The sequence below is a fragment of the Mirounga angustirostris genome, unplaced genomic scaffold (assembly GCF_029215605.1).
Source record: "Mirounga angustirostris isolate CCGP_5_RB_7025 unplaced genomic scaffold, mMirAng1.0.hap1 SCAF_14, whole genome shotgun sequence".
Lineage (NCBI taxonomy): Eukaryota > Metazoa > Chordata > Mammalia > Carnivora > Phocidae > Mirounga > Mirounga angustirostris.
Window position 1 is genome coordinate 90,362,956 of NW_026991722.1, and position 19,667 is coordinate 90,382,622.

Sequence of the window (19,667 nt, forward strand, 5' to 3'; positions counted from 1 at the left end):
TCTAGGAAAGAAAATCTAAAATATAGTTAAAGACATAAACTTTGGAGTTAGCAGACCTGTGGTCTAAACCCAGCTCTAACACTTGTTAGTTGAGCATTTCAGCTTCGTCTTCATAAAATGGGAACAGTAATAGTCTGTTTTTGTCTTATAGGATCTTTATATTCTATTAATTCATGCTCGCATGGTGCTTAGGACACCACTGTCATATTATAAGGATCAAAGTAGTTGGGTTTTTTTCCCGTATCATTGACAATGGGTAGAGAAATGCTGTTTGGGAATATATTAACTGGTTAACCAGTTCTCTGATAAGAAAATGCCTTCCCCCAGATAAGAAAATGCCTATGCATTCACAGTTAAGTAGACTTATGGTTGGAAGGGAGAACCTGAACGCTCGAAAGCCACAGGAACCATCTGTCTCATTTGTTTCTCTACCAAGTATCTTATTACTTTACCAAGTTTGCCCTGCTCTCAGCACCTGGTTTGTCCCTCTCTGACATGTGTTATTTCTATACACATCCTTGTCTCTTACACTCCATGACTACTCACCAAGGGCCCCAGAAGTTCATGACCTAGTCTTTGTCTTGCACGTGGGCATATAGAAAACATTCGCTGAATTTGTTTTGAAAACATTCCCTTCAGATTTTAGAGGTTAGTGTAATTCAACTCAACCTTTTCCCTAGCCAACCCTCTAGATACACGTGAAAGAAAAAAGAAGAGCTTTCAGTTGCCAACTAAGTGCCAGGCACTGCAGGAGGTATTTTCACATACATTATTTCTCTTAATCTTATTGGAAATCCTGTAAGGTAGGTGGTTATCCTCTTTTTAAAGATTAAGGGACAAATGGGCGCCTGGGTGGCTCAGTCGGTTGAGCGACTGCCTTCGGCTCAGGTCATGATCCTGGAGTCCCGGGATCGAGTTCCGCATCAGGCTCCCTGCTCGGTGGGGAGTCTGCTTCTCCCTCTGACCCTTTCATGCTCTATCTCATTCTCTCTCTCAAATAAATAAATTCTTTAAAAACAAAACAAAAAGATTAAGGGACAAGTTCAGAGAGATTAAATAATTTGCCCATGGACGCAGAACCAGGTTTCAAACCTAGGTCTAGCTCCAGCTCTTCTGCTTGACCCTTACAAAGTTTTCCTAATAAAATAAAAGGCAGATGGGAACAACAGCAAGAATGAAACCTTCTGAGATGTCTGTGTATGTGCCTTAACCTGAAAAATGAGAGGCCCCTGGTTTGGTGTCGCCGATGCAGAGCTAGAAGGAATAATTTGATCCCTCCTCTTAGGAAGGAAGAATATAAGGTTCACAGAAGTCCAGAAGCTCCTTTAAAAATCATCTAATCTTTTTTTACACTCCCCTTGGTAATATTTGGTAAGCTAGTGAGGAGGAAAGCCCTTTGGGATACAAGGGAGAGTATCTAGAGGAATGTTAATCATACTGTTAAGTCTTGTTGGTACTCACTTCATTAAGGTGTGATCTTTTCTCCCTTGGCTGTTCCCTACCAGTTGCTGCCCTGCCCCTCTGCTTCCTGCTTTATCCTGGGACAAGTGGGATTTATACACCTGACCCGCCAGTTCCCAGGGTGCACAGCAGTTACCGTACTAGTTGTTTTGTGCTGCGCTGAATTGGCTGGGTTTTGTTCCTGGTTCTCATTGTCTAGTGGAACATGAGAAGCATCAAAGATTTTTCTCAAATTAAAGGATCTGTTCATGTTGGTTCAGGCTAGGCTTTATGGTCTCCTGAGCTTTCAGTGCCTGGAAATTTCTCACCACTTTGAAGTCTGAAAAGGACTGGTTTACAGAAACCCAGCTCTTAGACCAAGATTAAGGTGAACATTAGTGTCTTGTGAGAAATGCACAGGCACTGAGCTGCGGTACCAGGCTGAGCCCTTCCACTGAATAACTGTAGTCTTAAGCAAGTCCTAACTTGTCTGAGGCTGCATATGATAATAAAAATGCAACTGGTCTGGTAGTTTCAGAACTTGGGTTTGAGCCCCTCCGGGACTAGCTTTCTGATGGTTAGGCAACCTGAGTCTCCTTCTTCAGGCCCATTTTTCTTTAAGAAAAATAAAAGGACTGGACTAGAGTAGATGGTTTTTTTTTAAGTTTTTTTTTTTTTTTAAGATTTTATTTATTTATTTGACAGAGACAGACACAGCAAGAGCAGGAACACAAGCAGGGGGGAGTGGGAGAGGGAGAAGCAGGCTTCCCACAGAGCAGGGAGCCTGATGCGGGGGCTCGATCCCAGGACCCTGGGATCATGACCTGAGCAGACGCTTAATGACTGAGCCACCCAGGTGCCCCTAGAGTAGATGATTTTTTTTTTTTAAAGATTTTTATTTATTTATTTGACAGAGAGATAGTGAGAGCAGGAACACAAGCAGGGGGAGTGGGAGAGGGAGAAGCAGGCTTCCCGCCAAGAAGGGAGCCCGATGTGGGACTCGATCCCAGGACCCCGGGATCATGACCTGAGCTGAAGGCAGACGCTTAACGACTGAGCCACCCAGGTGCCCCTAGAGTAGATGATTTTTAAAAGCCCTTCCAGCCTTACCATCCTGTCATCCTACTCCCTACCCCAGTGGATTCAGGGATTATTTGAGGGCCATGTCACCAATTATTAAGTTGGGAGACAGAAGTGTGTATAAACTGAATATATATATATATTAACTAAATATATCTTATGCCAGGATTCAAAAGATCCTGAAGGTGAGAACCTTTGTAATGAGCCATTTGTTGTAATTCTCCCCTCTTTGCATTGCACATTTACAACTTCTTTAAGGCAACAGATTCCAATAATAACTGTAAAAGCAGTTTTCTGATTATTAAACACTTAATAAGGACCACTTATTGTTTTGAGGCCGCTGGAGACATTTACTTAATCAAACTCCCTTTCTGGCCTCTGACAATTAGTAGGCACTGTTGATAAGTCTGCAAATATGAGAAGTAAACACTATAGAGGTAGAGGGTGAAGGTCCTGGTACAATGAGGTATTTTCCTAGATGAAATATTTCCCAGGCAGACTGGACTCTGGATTGGTCTTTCATTGGGCCTCACAGAAATCTCCAGGACTTTGTATTATTATATTTCTCTTGCATTCCTTAGAATAAAGGTTGTAAAAGAGTTGGGGCCCCTGGCTGGCTCAGTTGGGGAAGCATGCAACTCTTGATCTTGGGATTGTGAGTTTGAGTCCCACGTTGGGTGCAGAGCCTACTTTAAAAAAAAAAAAAAAGTTGTAAGAGAGTTAGGATCATCAACTTTCAGGGCTGTAGGGAGCTGAAGAAGCCAAGAGTTTTCTTTTGAAGAGTATCTGGGCTTGAGAAGCTGAAGGCTTTGGATGAATATTCTTGCTCAGGTACTTAACTGAAAAACAGTGTGAATGCTCAACAGATAAACTGAGGCCTGTGCATCTACATGTGACTTTACCCATAGGTAGTCATCCTGAGAGCCTGAACCCTTATTCAGTGGAATCATTCCTGCTGACCGTTGGAGCTTATCTTTGGAGATTACCTTCATAGTTGACAGTTGGATCCAACTTTTCAGTTGGATTTGCCACACAAAAGAGTGTCTGTTCTACATCAGGTTTTATGCTAGGCTCTGGAGATTTGAAGATGATCAAGATGCAGTCTTTGTCCTTTAGATCTAGGAGTGGGGATGGGGGACACAGGGAAGGACTGAAGAAAATAGAAACATAATGAACTATAATTACAAAACTAATGATGTAAAGCAGGTATAGACAAAGTGAAAAAAGTCCCCCTTTGGGGGACCATCAAAGAAGGATAGAAGTTTGATTAAGGAAAAAGGTGGTAGGGGCGCCTGGGTGGCTCAGTCGTTAAGCGTCTGCCTTCGGCTCAGGTCATGATCCCAGGGTCCTGGAATCGAGCCCCGCATCGGGCTCCCTGCTCGGCGGGAAGCCTGCTTCTCCCTCTCCCACTCCCCCTGCTTGTGTTCCCTCTCTCGCTGTCTCTCTTTATCAAATAAATAAAATCTTTTTTAAAAATTATGTTAAAAAAAGTGGTAAAGTATCTTATACACAGAATAGCTTGAGACGTGAATGTCAGGATGCAAGAAGATGAATGTGTGCAGCAGAAACAGAAAATAGATCAAGATGTGATTAAAGCATCTCTTTGTAACAGATGATGAGAAATAAAGTTCTTTGGGGCCACCTTGTAGAGGGTCATTCATTCCTTTAATAAATGTTTGCTGAAGGACTACAGTAGACCAGGGACCTGTCTTGGTTCCCCTAGTCCTTTGGAGCTGACAATAGCTGACTTTAATGATGTGTGAGGAGTTTGCATTCCTACCTCCGGACCTTTGCACATGTCTTCCCCCCGACCCCACCCCAGTCTCCAGTGTTATCCTTCCCTCCCCCTCTTTGCCTGGTTAATTCATATTTGTCCTTCAGAGCTAAGCTTGAAAATTATTTCCTTAAGGAATACTTGTTTGCCCTTCCCCACCCCCATTTTCCTAGTTATGAACTTGATTTCTCCTTCATACCACTTGCCCCCATTATATTATTGTTTCATATCTGTGTTAAATCTGAGGCACCTGGGTGGCTCAGTTGGTCTAAGCATCTGCCTTCGGCTCAGGCCATGATCCCAGGGTCCTGGAATTGAGCCCTACGTCGGGCTCTCTGCTCAGTGGGGAGCCTGCTTCTTCCTCTTCCTCTGCCTGCCATTTCCCCTCCTTATGTTCTCTCTCTCTCTGTCAAAAAAAATAAATAAAATCTTTAAAAAATATATCTAGGTTAAATCTCTTTCTCATTTGCTGCTCTTTCCCCAGAACCGTGTTAGACACATAGTTGGCATGGAATTAATATTTGCTGCAAGAATGACTAAGGTGTGTCTGTTGAGTTTAGCAATAAGCGATCACTTTGGCCCTTGGTGAGACAGTTTCAGAGAAATGGTGGGGGTGGAGGTCAAGGAAGTGAGGAAATGAGGGCAGTGATGTGTAGATAACTTTTTAATATGTGTGGTTGTGAAGGGAAGAAGGGTGGTAGCTGGAACAGAGAACAGGATCCAGATTTTTTTTTAATGGGAAAGACTTGAACTAATGTAAATGATAATTGGAAGGAGCCAATGGAGAAGGGAGTAGTGGTAGAGATAACGGAAAGTGCACATCTTCTGAGAGGTGGGATAGGATAGAATCTAGGAGTGCCATGCTAAACAGTTGAGCCTTTCTTCTGTAGACACTGGGGAGTCTGGGGAAGCCAGTTAAGACTGGGAAAAGAAGCCAAAGATCTGAACTCAGGCTGTGGTGAAGGACAGGGAAGGATTGGAGAAGGTGGAACCAGGTGGATATGAGAGAAGGGAGTAGGGCTCTTGATTTTGTGCCTCTAGAGCCTAGCACAGAGCAGGTGCTAAATAAGTGTTGATCAGATGGCTTTGGGTTTATCAAGCCTGGAGAAAGGGCAGGCTCTGGAGGGTGTGTCAATAACAAGTCATCTTGAGTATCCTCATAGTGGAAAGTCCTGATTATTTTTGAATTTTGTAAACAGCCAGAAGTTATTCAGGACCAAGATGCTGAATTGTTGAGTAAGTGGGTGGTCAATTTAGAGACCATTCCTTTGGGTTAAGAAGTAAAAATAAGAAACAAGATGTGGCTTAAAATAATGAGATTTGCTGGGGATAGGACACAGCAGTTCAAAAACTGACCTAAAAGCCCTTCCCTTTAAGAGTTCCAAAAATGTTTCAAACCTGGCAGATTCATTTGGATGTCTGTCTTCATTGAAAACCTTATGGGGGCGCCTGGGTGACTCAGTTGGTTAAGTGTCTGCCGTTGGCTCAGGTCATGATCCTAGGGTCCTGGGATTGAGCCCTGCATCGGGCTCCCTGCTCAGCAGGGGAGTCTGCTTCTCCCTCTTTCTCTGTCCCTCCCCATTACACTTGTGTTCTCTCTCTATCGCTCTGCTCTCTCTCTCAAATAAATATCTTTTTTTTTTTTTTAAGATTTTACCTATTTATTTGACAGAGAGAGAGGTAGTGAGAGCAGGAACACAAGCAGGGGAGTGGGAGAGGGAGAAGCAGGCTTCCTGCCAAGCAGGGAGCCCGATGTGGGACTCGATCCCAGGACTCTGGGATCATGACCTGAGCCAAAGGCAGACGCTTAACGACTGAGCCACCCAGGCACCCAATAAATAATCTTTAAAAAGAAAAGAAAACCTTACTAATTCATTGCTTGCCCACTATCCATAACCCAATTTGAATAAGTTTCTCAGACTTTGTGCCTTGGGGTTTGTGAGGATAATAGTGCATTCTCTGGGTCACTACCACCTAAAAAACCAAAAAGGCCCCTCTTGAGAGTCCGAGAATTTTTAGATTCATGTGGTGATCTCTCCTATTACTGTGGAACTGGAGGAGAGGAGCAGGTGGGTCAAGGTTTTAAAGCCTTCTTGTTTAACTCTCCTCTGGGGTATGAGGACAGCTGCCTGTGTCCTGGCTGCCCCAGAATGCTGCTAAGCAATCTTGAAGTGTCCGGAGCTGTGCATTGTCTATTCATGACCCCTGTGCCTGTGAAACAGGGTTCAGTGACTGTCACTGTGCCTGTGGCAGTCTGGAGTTACCCAGAGAGAACAAAGCTGCATACACGGAGCGTACAAGGGAGTCTTATAACAACCTTGTCCTGCTTTCTAGGGCTGAGTCAGGTACCACAGCTTGATCTCAGCTGCCTTCTTTATTTCCAGAAGTTGGCATCTAAGCCACAGCAGGAGTGTTGTGTTTTGTCCCTTTTGGAGGGACATGGATTCACTCTGTGTTATTGCCTATGCTAATCTCTCAGCCTACACAGCCCTTCCCCATCCTTTCTCAGCCTCTGGCAAATCTTCCCCATCCTTCAAGGTTTAGCTCAAGTATTAGCTTCCCTTACAAAGACTTTCCTGACTTCCCTAAGTGGAATGAGCAGGAATCAACGTGGTGGAGTGAGTGGAGAGAGCATGGACTTCAGGATGATTTGGGCCTGAGTTGGAATGCTGAATGTGCTGCTTGGCCTGACACCCCCTAGCCCTGGGTTTCAGTTCTCTCACCCCTTAAATGAATTTAATACCTGTTTCACATGATTATTTTGAGAATTACATGAGATTGGGTCTCTGAAAGCACCTAGCACAAGCCTTGGTATATAGGAGGTGTTCATTAAATGTTCTTTCCCTTCTATACCGATAGCTTCTTTCTCCGAACCAAAATAGCACTTTGCTTCTAACTCTGAAATAACATGTAAGGGAAAAATTACAACATGGAAAAAGGATTCTTTTTCAGTGGATTTGCTCCTTGAAGAGCAGAGATGATGTTTTTGTTTTTTTAAAGATTTTATTTATTTTTTGACAGACAGTGAGAGAGGAAACACAAGCAGGGGGAGTGGGAGAGGGAGAAGCAGGCTTCCCGCTGAGCAGGGAGTCCCATATGGGGCTCAATCCCAGGACCCTGCAGTCATGACCTGAGCCGAAGGCAGACGCCCAACGACTGAGGCACCCAGGCGCCCCAAGAGCAGGGATGATGTTATCCAGCAGTCTCCAACATAGAGCTTGGAGAGGTCCCATGGGCCATGATGTTGGTTGAATGAATGAGCTCTTGCACTCAGTGATGGAATATCTATACAACGAGGGCTTTTGAGGAATAGGAAAAGGCAATAACACGTACAACCCAGAGAAGTTTTTCTGGGTGCTGGCTGGGAATAGTCATGGGAAGGGCTGACCCTGAAAAGAAAGAGACCTTGTTCATTTCATTTACTCAGAGCTATAATAAGCAAGGGCTGAAATTCTAGGGAAAGGCAGGTTTTGTTTCATTGGGAAAAGGAACAATCAGAACCATTTCTAAAAAATGGAATGAGACTCAACTTTTGAGGCCATGAATTCCCTGTCCCTGGGGAGATGAGCAAGCTGGATAAGTGCTTACCAGAGATCTTGTGGAGGAAGGAATTGTGCATTTATCAGAGCACTGGCCAGCCCTTTCATTATAGGTCCGTTAACTCAGTCTAATTCTGCACGGTAGGAGTCCCGTCCCTGTACATCCTGCTACTTTGGGCCTCTAAACTCCCTGGTTTCGTGTGCAGGGGAAGATACCTGGAAGTGTCGGGGCTGTGGGGACCATGTCACTCCAAGCCAGAGGCGGTACAGGACTGTCAACGAAGCCTGGCACAGCTCTTGCTTCCGGTAAGTGGGTTTGTCCTCTTGTCTCTGTCAGTGTACTATAGGCCAGCCACTCCTTCATGTTCTGGAAAATACAAAAGTTTCTGACTTGACAGTTCCCATTTTGGTGTGGGTTGAGGGGAGGGAGAGGGATGTGCCAAGGAAGAGCACATGAGCCAATATCTGGTGTGAAAGTGAAAGAGCCACAAATGGGCCAGGTACAGCTAGAAGTAGGGTGAAGGGATGGGAGCAGCCCTTTCTGGGGTGTCTCAGCACCACCCTCATTTTACAGATGAGGAAACTGAGACCCAGAAAGAATGACTTTCCCGCAGCTACACTACTGATTATGCAGGTGCCTTAAGGGTTGTTTTTAGTGCAGTTGGCAGAGCCAGCCCTTCACCACAGGATGCTTCCCTAGTTTCTTGCTTTTTGTTATCTAATTTTATTTTAGCTCTTAGATTGTTTGAAGGCAGCTCAGTTTCTTAAAAATAACAACAGAGACTTTAAAGTTGGATTTGTTCCTGTTATCTGAGACTCAGTTTCCTCATCAGGAAAACACAGATGTTAAAAATTTATCTCATAGACTCGTTAAGATCAAATGAAATCATATATGCCAAGGGCCCAGCTCATGATAGGCACCCACTGAAGGGTTATTTCTTTCCCCTGTGAGATTGGAATCTTCAAGAGTGGGAGCTTGTCTGCATTCTCCAGAACATAAAACAGTGCCTGGCCTGCAGTCATTCCACATTGCAGGCTGGGTGGGCATGTGTGCCCCCGTGGTCTGAAGTGGTAGGGCTGGTGCTCACATCTTGAGAATGAGACAGACTGTAGACAGGCACCATGTGCTCTAGATTCCAGCTCCCACACACAGCTCGTGTTGCAAAGCATCCCCCGTGCTGATAGCAAGTAATTTAATTGACCTTTAAGCACTTGCCTCCACCCGGGAACCATGTGGGGGGTTGTCCTGGAGAGCTCTGGCCTCTGGAAGAGCTGGAGAGGAACTAGCATTTTTCTGCCCTTTGAGTTCTAACTCAGAGCTCTCCCGTCTTCTCTGTGGATCTAATTGCCTTAGTTCTTCCTTTTACCCTCAGGGAAGTTGATTCTTTTTTTTTTTTTTTTTTTAAGATTTTATTTGTCAGAGAGAGAGAGAGAGCACGCACAAGCAGGGGGAGCACCAGGCAGAGGGAGAAACGGGCTCCCAGCTGAGCAAGGAGCCCAATGCAGGACTTAATCCCAGGACCCTGGGATCATGACCTGAGCCTAAGGGAGAGGCTTAACCAACTGAGCACCCCAGGCGTCCCAAGGGAAGTTGATTCTTATTAAGGATTGGAACAGAGTGTCAGAGCTATAAGGGACCTACAGACAAAGCCTTTGGCTAGCCCTTTCATTTAGAGGTGAAGTGAATCCTAATGAGTTGCTAGACCAAGGCTCGCCTTGGCACCTAACCCATATGGTCATATTTATTCCTGCTGTTTTCCTATTTGTGTTAATATTTTCTATCCAAAATAAGCAGGATAGAGTAGAACAAGCTAATTTTTGGAATTTCTGGATTCTCCTAACACTAAAGAAGTTCAGAACCAGAAGGGACCACCTATTGTGTGATATAACCCTTCATATCACTGTTGAGAGGCCTGAAACCAAAAATACAAAAAGAGTTACAAAGACAGGTCATGGATGACCGGAGCTGACCTTAGAACTGAAGTCTTAGGTCATTTGTGGGTCCGATCAGATGTTAGCTTGTTAGGGAACATATTTGTGTGTGCGTGTGTCAGAGTGGGGTGGTAGAGAGGAAAACATACACATATATACATGCTCAGAAAGAAGTAAGGCACGTTATCATGGTGGATGAGTGTAGACTCTGGAATGAGACTGTCTGGTTTCAAATCCTGGCTTTGCAATTTATTAACTGTTCTTGGGTGACTGCCCTGAGCTTTAGGCACCTCATCTGTAAAATGGGGATAAGTACTCATCCCACAGGTTGTAGGGGAGGATTAAATGTGATAACCTATATAAAGTGCTCAGTATAGCATCTGACACATAGAATACCCATAATATTCAGTAGCTGTCACTTTATATTGTGCGTCTCTATACACCTATGTGCATGCATTTCTTTCTCTTAATACACACCCATTGGTGTTCTAATGTGGAGCCTCAGAGATTAAGGTTAACTTTGAACTACCCTGGCACAGTTACACCAAAGATCACGCCTGTGGGGCAAGTAGAGCATCTGGGGTATGTCTCCTATTTACAGCTTTGTCTCAAGGACATAGTCTGTCTGATCCAGCTCTATTGAAGGAGCACATTTCCTGACTCCTGAGCTTTCCCACGAAAGCTGGATGACATGAAGTCCTCAGATGGAGCCTAGTAATTTGCCCTGGGGAGACTGGCTGCTTTGGAGCCAGCTGACTTTTGCCCAGGTTGAAGGAAGATCTTCAGGGACCCCAGAAGTACAGAAGTAACCTGGTTATAAGGAGCATGGGGCATCAGCCTGAATGGTCTGTTAAATTCTCTGATGAATTCAGGTGTCTGGGCACAGGCCTGCTGAAAGCAGGACCCTCTCTCATGCTACCCAAAGAAATTCATTCTTCATGACTCCCTTCCAGCCTTGCTCTTACTCAGTTGAGTTAGTTACAATAGAGGAAATGACTTTTCTTTTCCCCTTCCCCCACACCTTTGTTTTCCTAGTCACAGGGTGGAGCTGGATATTCAATGGAGAAATTGCTGGGGTTTGGCCCAAACTCTCCTCCCTTTGCCTTCTCTTTACATTACCCCATCCCCCCCATCTGCAGCCACATCCGTAATCCTGCCTCTGATAGACTTCCGCCAGATTCTCAAGTGCCTGGGACAATAGGAAGTCACTGAAGGCTGGAACCTGGGACTGTACAGCAGAGGCCAGCTGACAAACCTCCTGGAAGTAGCTTAGTTTGGTGCAATTGGGCGCCTGGCCAGGATCCTTCTGATCCTGGACACTTGTCTGAGTAGCCCTCCTGCTTTCTTTCCTCAGACTTCCCAACAGGCCTATTTGGTCTCTAGCAGTGCCACTGGCTCTAGAATTAGGGCCATTCTCTCTGAAGCTCTCTGGAACTGGCTTCCCTCTCCATAGAGGAGGCCAGGAAAGCAGCCAGACTGCATGTTGCTTGTAGCTGAGGTTAAAGTATGGAGCTGGCATGTTTTATAGTGACTTGGCATGTTGGAAAACCAAAGAACCTTGACAAGTTTTCTGATGATTGTCCTTTCACCCTCATCAGAAGTGCTTAGCCAAGGAGGAGGGGTTGTGGAAAGAGGGAAAACTGCCTCTATTAATTCGTCTTTTTTGCCCTTACCTGGGACTCTCTTGCTTGACCTGGTTCCTAAGGGCATTATCAGAGGGGAAAAAAATCACCATACTTAAGGCTCCTGGGAACTCTTCAGGGCCTCTTTTCCCGGGATCACGAACATAGACTCTTTGAGCTTTCTCTTTTGAGAAGTGATTTCTAATGCCTATTCTCTGGAAAAGAAATAATACAAATATAAAGCTGTTGTCACTTTATCAGGTAACAGACCATTTCTGCTAAATTTGTGCCTTCAGGATAGGCGAGTGAAGAAATTGTACACATAGCAGCCAGAGACTGTGGTGTAATGGGCTGGATGACAACAGGATAGCTTCTGTGATGCTAAAAGCCATGCTCGTTTTCTCACCCACACCCCCACCTTAACAAGTGCCGTGCATCATAATTATAGTAAGAGCTACCGTTTATTGAGTGTTTACTATGTACCCGACACCATCCAAAGCATTTCATATTTGTATCATCTAACTTAATTCTTTTTTTTTAAAGACTGATTTATTTATTTCAGAGAAAGAGACAGCGGGGCAGAAGGAGAGGGAGAGGGAGAAGCTCAGCGGGGAGCCTGATGTGGGGCTCCATCTCACAACCCATGAGATCATGACCTAAGCCAAAACCAAGGAAGAGTCAGATACTTAACTGACTGAGCCACCCAGGAGCTCCATCTAACTTAATTCTTATAACAATATAATAACTATAGTACTGGTCATACCTATTTTACACATAGAGAAATGAAGTTTACTTGCTCACAGTCACAGAGCTAGTAAGTAGCATAGCTGAGATTTGAACCCAAATCGTGACTCCTTGCTTACAAGAGTCTCTTTGCATTCCTGAACATGGTCATGTCATTTAACCTCCCTGAAGCTCAGTTTCCTCTTCTGTAGCTTCAGAGTAAAAACACTCATCCTGCCTGCCACACACTGGTGGTGTCAGATAACACTGAAGGGTATTGGTTTAAAGGCTTTATGAACTCTCAAGTGTCAAAAGTGCTGTTAAATTTCTCCTGGGTCGCTGGCTCCTGGCATGGGAGTCTGTGGAGCAACCCTGCCCTCTGCTGTTATAACGTTGATGTTGCTGCTGCATTTATGGACGCAAGCCTTTGATTTTAGTTTGCTTATTTGTCTAGTTTATCTCTAAGGAAACAGCCAGCCAGCAACTCATTAAGGCTGGCAGTTAAACGGGGCTGGGGCGTGCCTGACAGAGGACAAACACCTGGGCCTTCCTCTGCCCGCACAAGGGAGTCCAGCATGAACACAGAGTGGGACTCCTAGTATATAGCAACATTATGTGACCTTCAACATGCCTTAATACTGCTCTGTTCCTTGGGAAGAGAGAACGAAGATCCCAGAGAAGTCCCACAGCTGCTGTTTGGTGCAGAGATGAAGAGGGGTAGGGTGGAGCCAGGGATAGACAACAGATATTTATTAAGCATTGTATTGGGAGTTTTGCTTAGATTATCTGATTCAACCCTTACAATAACCCTACAACCCCACTTTACATGAAAACAGCAAGGTCCAGAAAGGTAGAAGAACTTGCTTAGGGTCACATACATTTGAACTCAGGTCTCCCGGGCTCTAAAGAGGGTCCTCTTTCCACGGGGACTCCCCAGAAAGAATAATAGACTTGGAGTCAGAAGAGCTGGATTTGAGTCTTAGCGGAGCCAGGCTGGCTGTGTAACTGTGGGCAATTTCCTTTCTCATCGTGAGCTTCAGTTTCTCATCTATAAGATGTAGTAAAAGTAGGTGCACCTGAGTGGCTCAGTCGGTTAAGTGTCTGCCTTCAGCAAAGGTCACACTCCCAGGGTCCTGGGATTGAGCCCCATGGCGGGCTCTCTGCTCAGCAGGGAACCTGCTTCTCCCTCTCCCTCTGCTGCTCCCCCTGCTTGTGCTCTCTGTCTCTGACACAGAAATAAATAAAATAAATTTTTAAAAAATTTTTTAAAAATTAAAAAAAATGTGGTAAAAGTAATCCACCTCACGAAGTAATTGTGAGGATCAAAGAGGTGATGGAGGGGCGCCTAGGTGGCTCAGTCGTTAAGCGTCTGCCTTCGGCTCAGGTCATGACCCCAGGGTTCTGGGATCGAGCCCCTCCAGGGAGCCCGCTTCTCTCTCTCCCACTCCCCCTGCTTGTGTTCCCTCTCTGGCTGTGTCTCTCTGTCAAATAAATAAATAAATAAACAAATAAATAAATAAATAAATCTCTCCCACTCCCCCTGCTTGTGTTCCCTCTCTCACTGTGTCTCTCTGTCAAATTAATTAATTAATTAATTAAAATAAAAAGTGATGAATAAGAACACACACTGAAAACTTGAGGATGGTATGATGTAAAGGGTTAGCAGCAAGCAGCACATGGCAACTTTGTGCTTCTTACATATAATTTTGAGCATCATTTGCTATATTAAAGGCACCAAATTAGATGCTGTTGGGGATACGGATTTAACCTAGTGGCCTGGTCTCCTAACTGGCTCCCTCAGACAGCTGAAAAACAGGTAATAATGTGGAGCATGTCTAATAATGGGCTCTGGTCTGGCTTCCATTCTCATTCCCCTGAAACAGTGTTCCCTTAGTAAGTTTCTCGGGGACAGTCACATTGGTCCATCCACTGGCCATTCTTCAGGCTTCATCTTTTTTTTTTTTTTTTTTTTAAGACTTTTTTATTTATTTGCGAGACAGAGAATGGGAGACAGAGAGCATGAGAGGGGAAGGGTCAGAGGGAGAAGCAGACTCCCTGCTGAGCAGGGAGCCCGATGTGGGACTCGATCCCGGAACTCCAGGATCATGACCTGAGCCGAAGGCAGTCGCTTTAACCAACTGAGCCACCCAGGCGCCCTGGGCTTCATCTTTTATGACCTCTCAAATTGCACTAGAGGTAGTAGAGACAAGTGAATGAGTTTGGAGTCAGCCTGCTTGGGTTTTCATCCCAGTTTATCTTGAGTCAGCTGACCTTGAGTTTCTTTGCCACAGTTTCTTCATCTAGAAAAGGGGAAGTGAAATGCTTCCCACTTCAAAAGGTTGTGATGCTGATTAAATTTGATCATGTATTCAAAGCCCTTCGCTCAGTACCTGGCCATAATTAGGATTTAATAGATGTTATCATTTATTATTAGTGTCTTTGTCACTCTTGAAACCCTTGAATTCCATGGCATTCCATACTGTCCTGGTTTCCACCACCCCCCCTTTCTGGTCATTCTAGTTTGCTTATCCTCTATCCAGCTCTGGAATATTGCTGTTTCTCCAGGCACATTCTGTTTCTCCCTAAGCAATCTCACCCACACCTATGGCTTCTGTTGTCCTCCACTCACTGATGACCCCGAAATTCATATCAACAAACCTTTCCACTGGGCTCTAGTCCTGTCTATCTTGCTGTCAACTTCTCCTGTCCATTTGAATGTCTTCCAGGCATCTCAGGCCCAGCTGGACTTTCGATCTTCCTCCCAAAACCAGCTTCTCTTCAATATAACCTGTCCTGTTGAATGGCACGACCATCCACCCCACTGCCTAAGTCAGAACCTGGAAGTGCTTCTTGATACCTCTTCTCTCTTATCCCATATCCACACCTGTCAGTTTTATCTCCAGATTATATATATATATATATATTTTAAAGATTTTATTTATTTATTTGACAGAGAGAGAGACAGCGAGAGCAGGAGCACAAGCAGGGGGAGTGGGAGAGGGAGAAGCAGGCTTCCCGCCGAGCAGGGAGCCCGATGTGGGACTCGATCCCAGGACCCCGGGATCATGACCTGAGCCGAAGGCAGACGCTTAACGACTGAGCCACCCAGGCGCCCCTCTCCAGATTATATTTTGAGTACGTCCATGTCTTTCCATTTCTCCTACCACCTGAATAATTACAGTAGCCTTCTAACTGTGGATAGTCACTCACACCACCCAATCCAATCTCCACAAAGTGGCCAGAGTGAATGACCTTAAAAAAAAAAAATCTGAGGGGCGCCTGGGTGGCTCAGTCGGTTAAGCGGCTGCCTTCGGCTCAGGTCATGATCCCAGGGTCCCCGGGATCAAGCCCCGCATCAGGCTCCCTGCTCGGCGGGGAGCCTGCCTCTCCCTCTCCCTCTGCCTGCCTCTCTGCCTACCTGTTCTCTCTATCTCTCTGTCAAATAAATAAATAAAATCTTTAAAAAAAAAAAACTCTGACCACATGGCACTGCTGTCTCTCCATCTTTATATATCTCCACGACTTTGTAGCACTCTTGGATAAAGACCAGTCCTTAATGTGGCCGGCAAAACCCCTTCTGGTCTGGCCTCTCCCCACAACCTCCTGCTCTCTCTACTTCAGTCTCACTGCTCTGCTTCACGGGGTCCAAAACACACCCTGCTTCCTCTGACAGGCCCTTGTTCCTGCTGTTCTCTCTGCCTGGAATGCCCCCTCACTCCCTTTTGGCCTAATTAACTCCTGCTCATCCTTCAGATCTTTACTTGGATGTCTCAGGGAAATAGTTAGAGAATAGGTCATGGCCCCTGTTTTATGCTTTCACAGACCTTCCCTTTGAAGCTTTTTTTTTGTGGTTTTAACTTTACCTTTATTCATTTGGTCATCTCCTTAGTGACATCCTGAGACCTCTAATATTCTGTAAGTATAACCTAGTCATGGACCATGGGACATTTTGCCTCCCCATTGTGTCACCACTGAGCACATCGTTGGTATGGGGGAGATATTTGTTGAATGAATTGCCAGGGTGGCCAAGAGATAGGATGTAAGCGAGGCTTTTCCCTGCGCTTCCCCATATCCTTCCCTTAGCAGCCACTGTGGCTGCAGTTACTGTAAGTGGCAGAGATTGAGTTGTTTTGGAAAATTGTCTGGAAGTGTCAAGGTGAGAAGTTAAAGTTTTGTCTTCTTCCTCCAAAGGAGACAGAAAGGATGACCCAGAGCTGTACTTCTCTGTAGGTACCAGCCAGACAGGAACAAGCCCTGGAGAGAAAAGCAGTAGAGGGAAGAATGAGTCCAGCTACTCTAGACTAAACTAATTATGAATTGAAATCTGACAAATTTCAATTCTAATCATCAGTTTGTTTGTGTAGAGGGGGAGAGAGGAATAGAGGGAGATAATCTTATGCAGGCACTATACCCAGCACAGAGCCTGACACGGGGCTTGATGCCACAACCCTGAGGTTATGACCTGAGCCAAAATCAAGAGTCGGATGCTTAACTGACTGAGCCACCCAGGTGCCCCTATTTTTTAATTTATTAGAGAGAGAGAGAGCAAAGTGCACAGGGAGGAGGGGCAGAGGGAGAGAGAGTCTTAAGCAGACTCCATGCTGAGTAGGGAGCCCAACATGGGGCTCGATCTCAGGATCCCAATACCATGACCTGAGCCAGAGTCGGACACTTAACTGACTGAGTCATCCGGGTGCTCCTATTTATTTGTTTTTTTATATTTTATTTTTTTAAGATTATTTATTCGAGAGAGAGAACATGAGCAAGGGGGAGGAGCAGAGGGAGAGGGAGAAGCAGACTCCCCACTGAGCAGGGAGCCCAATGTGGCGCTCATCCCAGGACCCCAAGATCATGACCTGAGCCGGAGGCACTTAACTGACTGAGCCACCCAGACACCCCTGTTTTTTATATTTTAGAAATCTTTGAAGGATAGCATTAGCTAAAGATATACATTAAGTATAGTGTGGAAAAAATGGAATACTTCCTTTTACTTATGGGTGATTTTTGGCAGGGAGTGGGTGAATAGGTTGGTGATTCTCCAAGAAGTTGGAAATGAAGTTTGTCCTCTGGGGTTTAAACTACTCAGATCTACATGTAATAAGAGCAGTATCATGTGGTCATTAAGAGCACAGACTCTAGAACCAGATTGCTTGTGTTCAGATCCTGATTCTGTCATTTATTAGTTGTGCACGTTGGGCAAGTTACTTACCCTTTCTGTGCTTCATTTCTTCATCTATAAAATGGAGATACTAACCTTCTGCCTAGTTCCTAATGTTATCATAGAGGGGTAAATGAGGGAAGTCCTGTGTAGTACTGGGTAGGAACAGGGCCTCACATGGAGTGAGCACTCATGAGTGTTAGCCATTTGTTATTAGCTCCTAGGGAGCCACATGTCTCTCAGAGCTGAATAATATGTGAATTGGTGATTGTCAAATATCTGAAGAAGTAATGCTCTTTTTTCAATTAAAAATTTTAGTTTAGAGCGCCTGAGTGGCTCAGTTGGTTAAGCCTCTGTCTTTGGCTCAGGCCATGGTCCCAGGGTCCTAGGATTGAGTTCCGCAGCTTCTCCCTCTCCCTCTGTGCCTCCCACTGCTCATGCTCTCTCTCACGCTCTCTTTGTCTCAAATAAATAAATAAAAATCTTTAGAAAAAAATTAATTTAAAAGCCAGTGGAGTAATGAGTGGCCAGCAGTGAAACAGAAAGTGAATATCAGTGAGGCAAAACTAGTCATGTACGTGTCCAGATAAACATATTGAATCTGGATTTGGTCGCCAGAAGGGGGTTCTTTGGTGTAGACAGGGCTGGTTTGGCTGGATCACTAGTGCCAGAATGAAATTTCTCTCCATGGCTGCTCATCTCCCTTTAAGTCCATGCTCCCAGAACAACCTTATGATGCCTAATTCAGCTTCTTGGACTTCTTGATAACTGGAAGGGTCTGGAGGTGGTACCTGTATAGAGGATGTAGGTGTTCTAATTTCAAGTGTGAATTCATAAATGGACCGTGGGATTAATAAATGGTTAGAGCCATCCTAGAATGTCTTCACCTCTCTGGGTACCATGAAGTCCTGTTTCTGGACCTCAGAGGCCAAAAACGAAGCCTGAATTAGGGTCATTCACCAAGGTAATGCTAGCCTTGGAGAGGTCTCTGGGTGGACAGCCAGTCAACCTTTTTCTGACCACAACCCTTCCTTGTGTCTCTCTTCAGTATTGGCTTACTGGTGTGGATTTTTTTTTATTTTTTAGCCTAAATCCTTCCTTTTACAGAGGAAGAAATTGAAGCCCAGAAAGGTTTAATGGCTTGCCTCAGATCACATAGCAAGTCTATTTTTAGCCAGGTCAAATTATCAGGTCTTCTCTTTCAGGCCAGGGTTCTTTTCCTGGCATTACCTGGAGATTAAGGTATCCAAAGCATTTTTTTTTTTTTCCAGTGCAGCCAGGAGAAGAATGTCTATGTAAACACAGTTTTGGACACCAAATGTTGGACATTAAGTTGTATCACAGAGCAACAGTAGATGATTATCTATAAGGGGTCACAACCTCATTCTTACTTAAGTGCTTATAGCCCATATGCAAATCTCAGCTGTTAAAATGACCAGCTCAGTAGTGATGTTGCCTGAGGATGAAGCCATAGTTTGCTGTTAGTGAAACTAGTTGGCCAGCAAACTTCATGTGGACACATCTGCAGCCAGTGTAGACTTGAGACATAAATGCCCATTCAAGGAGACAAATTGACAACTAAAGACCAGCACTCTCTTTGGTGTTTTAGGCTTTATGTTCCATTCATTAGGAACCTCTGCTTGCTTAAACACCTCTGATAACTCTTCACTGCCCATGGGTGACTCTTTCACCTGACAGACCTGCCTCTTGGTAATCTGCCCTTGCCCTCTCCCACCATCCCAGCCTCCTCTCTGATCACCTTTCACATGTGCCCTGCTCTGCAGCTTACAGACCATAGTCTGTTATGCCTCAGTGCATTTGCACATGTTGTTCCTTCAGGCTGGAATGCCTCTTGTCTGCCTGGTAATCAGCCTTTAGATTCAACTGATAATTCTTGTCCCCTGTGGAGGGGCCTCACCAAACCCACCCTGAACCTTTCCCACCAAACAGAGGAGACTTTCTTCCTCTTTGTTATTCTCATACCTCAGAGTTCTATTGGTATTTGTTTACACATCTAACATCGCTCTTAAGAGTATGAAATTCTCCAAGTCTGGAGCCATATCTAGTTCGTCTTTGTATCCCAGAGCTTAGCAGAGTGCCCAGAGCGCAGTGGGTGCTCAGTGTTTGTTAGGCAAATGATGTTTTTGTCGAATGACGGCCTTTCTCTTTGGACATGTGGATGAAGCCCTTTCAGTATGCATCATCACCATCTCTTTGCTCTGCAGTTTTCTCCTAAGCAAGAGCTTTCCTTCTGAAGTGGGAGCATGGAGTAAGACCTATGTCTATAAATGTCATTACAAAGCCTAAAACCATCAAAGCTCAAGGGATGGCATGCCTTTTGCACTGTGGCAGCTAATTTGCCTTGTATTTTTCCCCCAAGGGCTAGAATCCCCCTTCCC

At 44.9% G+C, this 19,667-nt stretch overlaps 1 protein-coding gene across 4 annotated transcripts in view; it reads left to right on the top strand.

Moving 5' to 3' along the window:
• The window catches only part of LIMK2 (LIM domain kinase 2), a 58,949-nt gene that overhangs the window by 4,270 nt on the left and 35,012 nt on the right, over nucleotides 1-19,667 (top strand). For all 4 annotated transcript variants that reach the window (XM_064578702.1, XM_064578703.1, XM_064578701.1 and 1 more), the window contains exon 2: nucleotides 8,040-8,139. In XM_064578702.1, coding sequence (XP_064434772.1) covers nucleotides 8,040-8,139 — 100 coding nt within the window. The remainder of the gene's footprint in view (nucleotides 1-8,039; nucleotides 8,140-19,667) is intronic.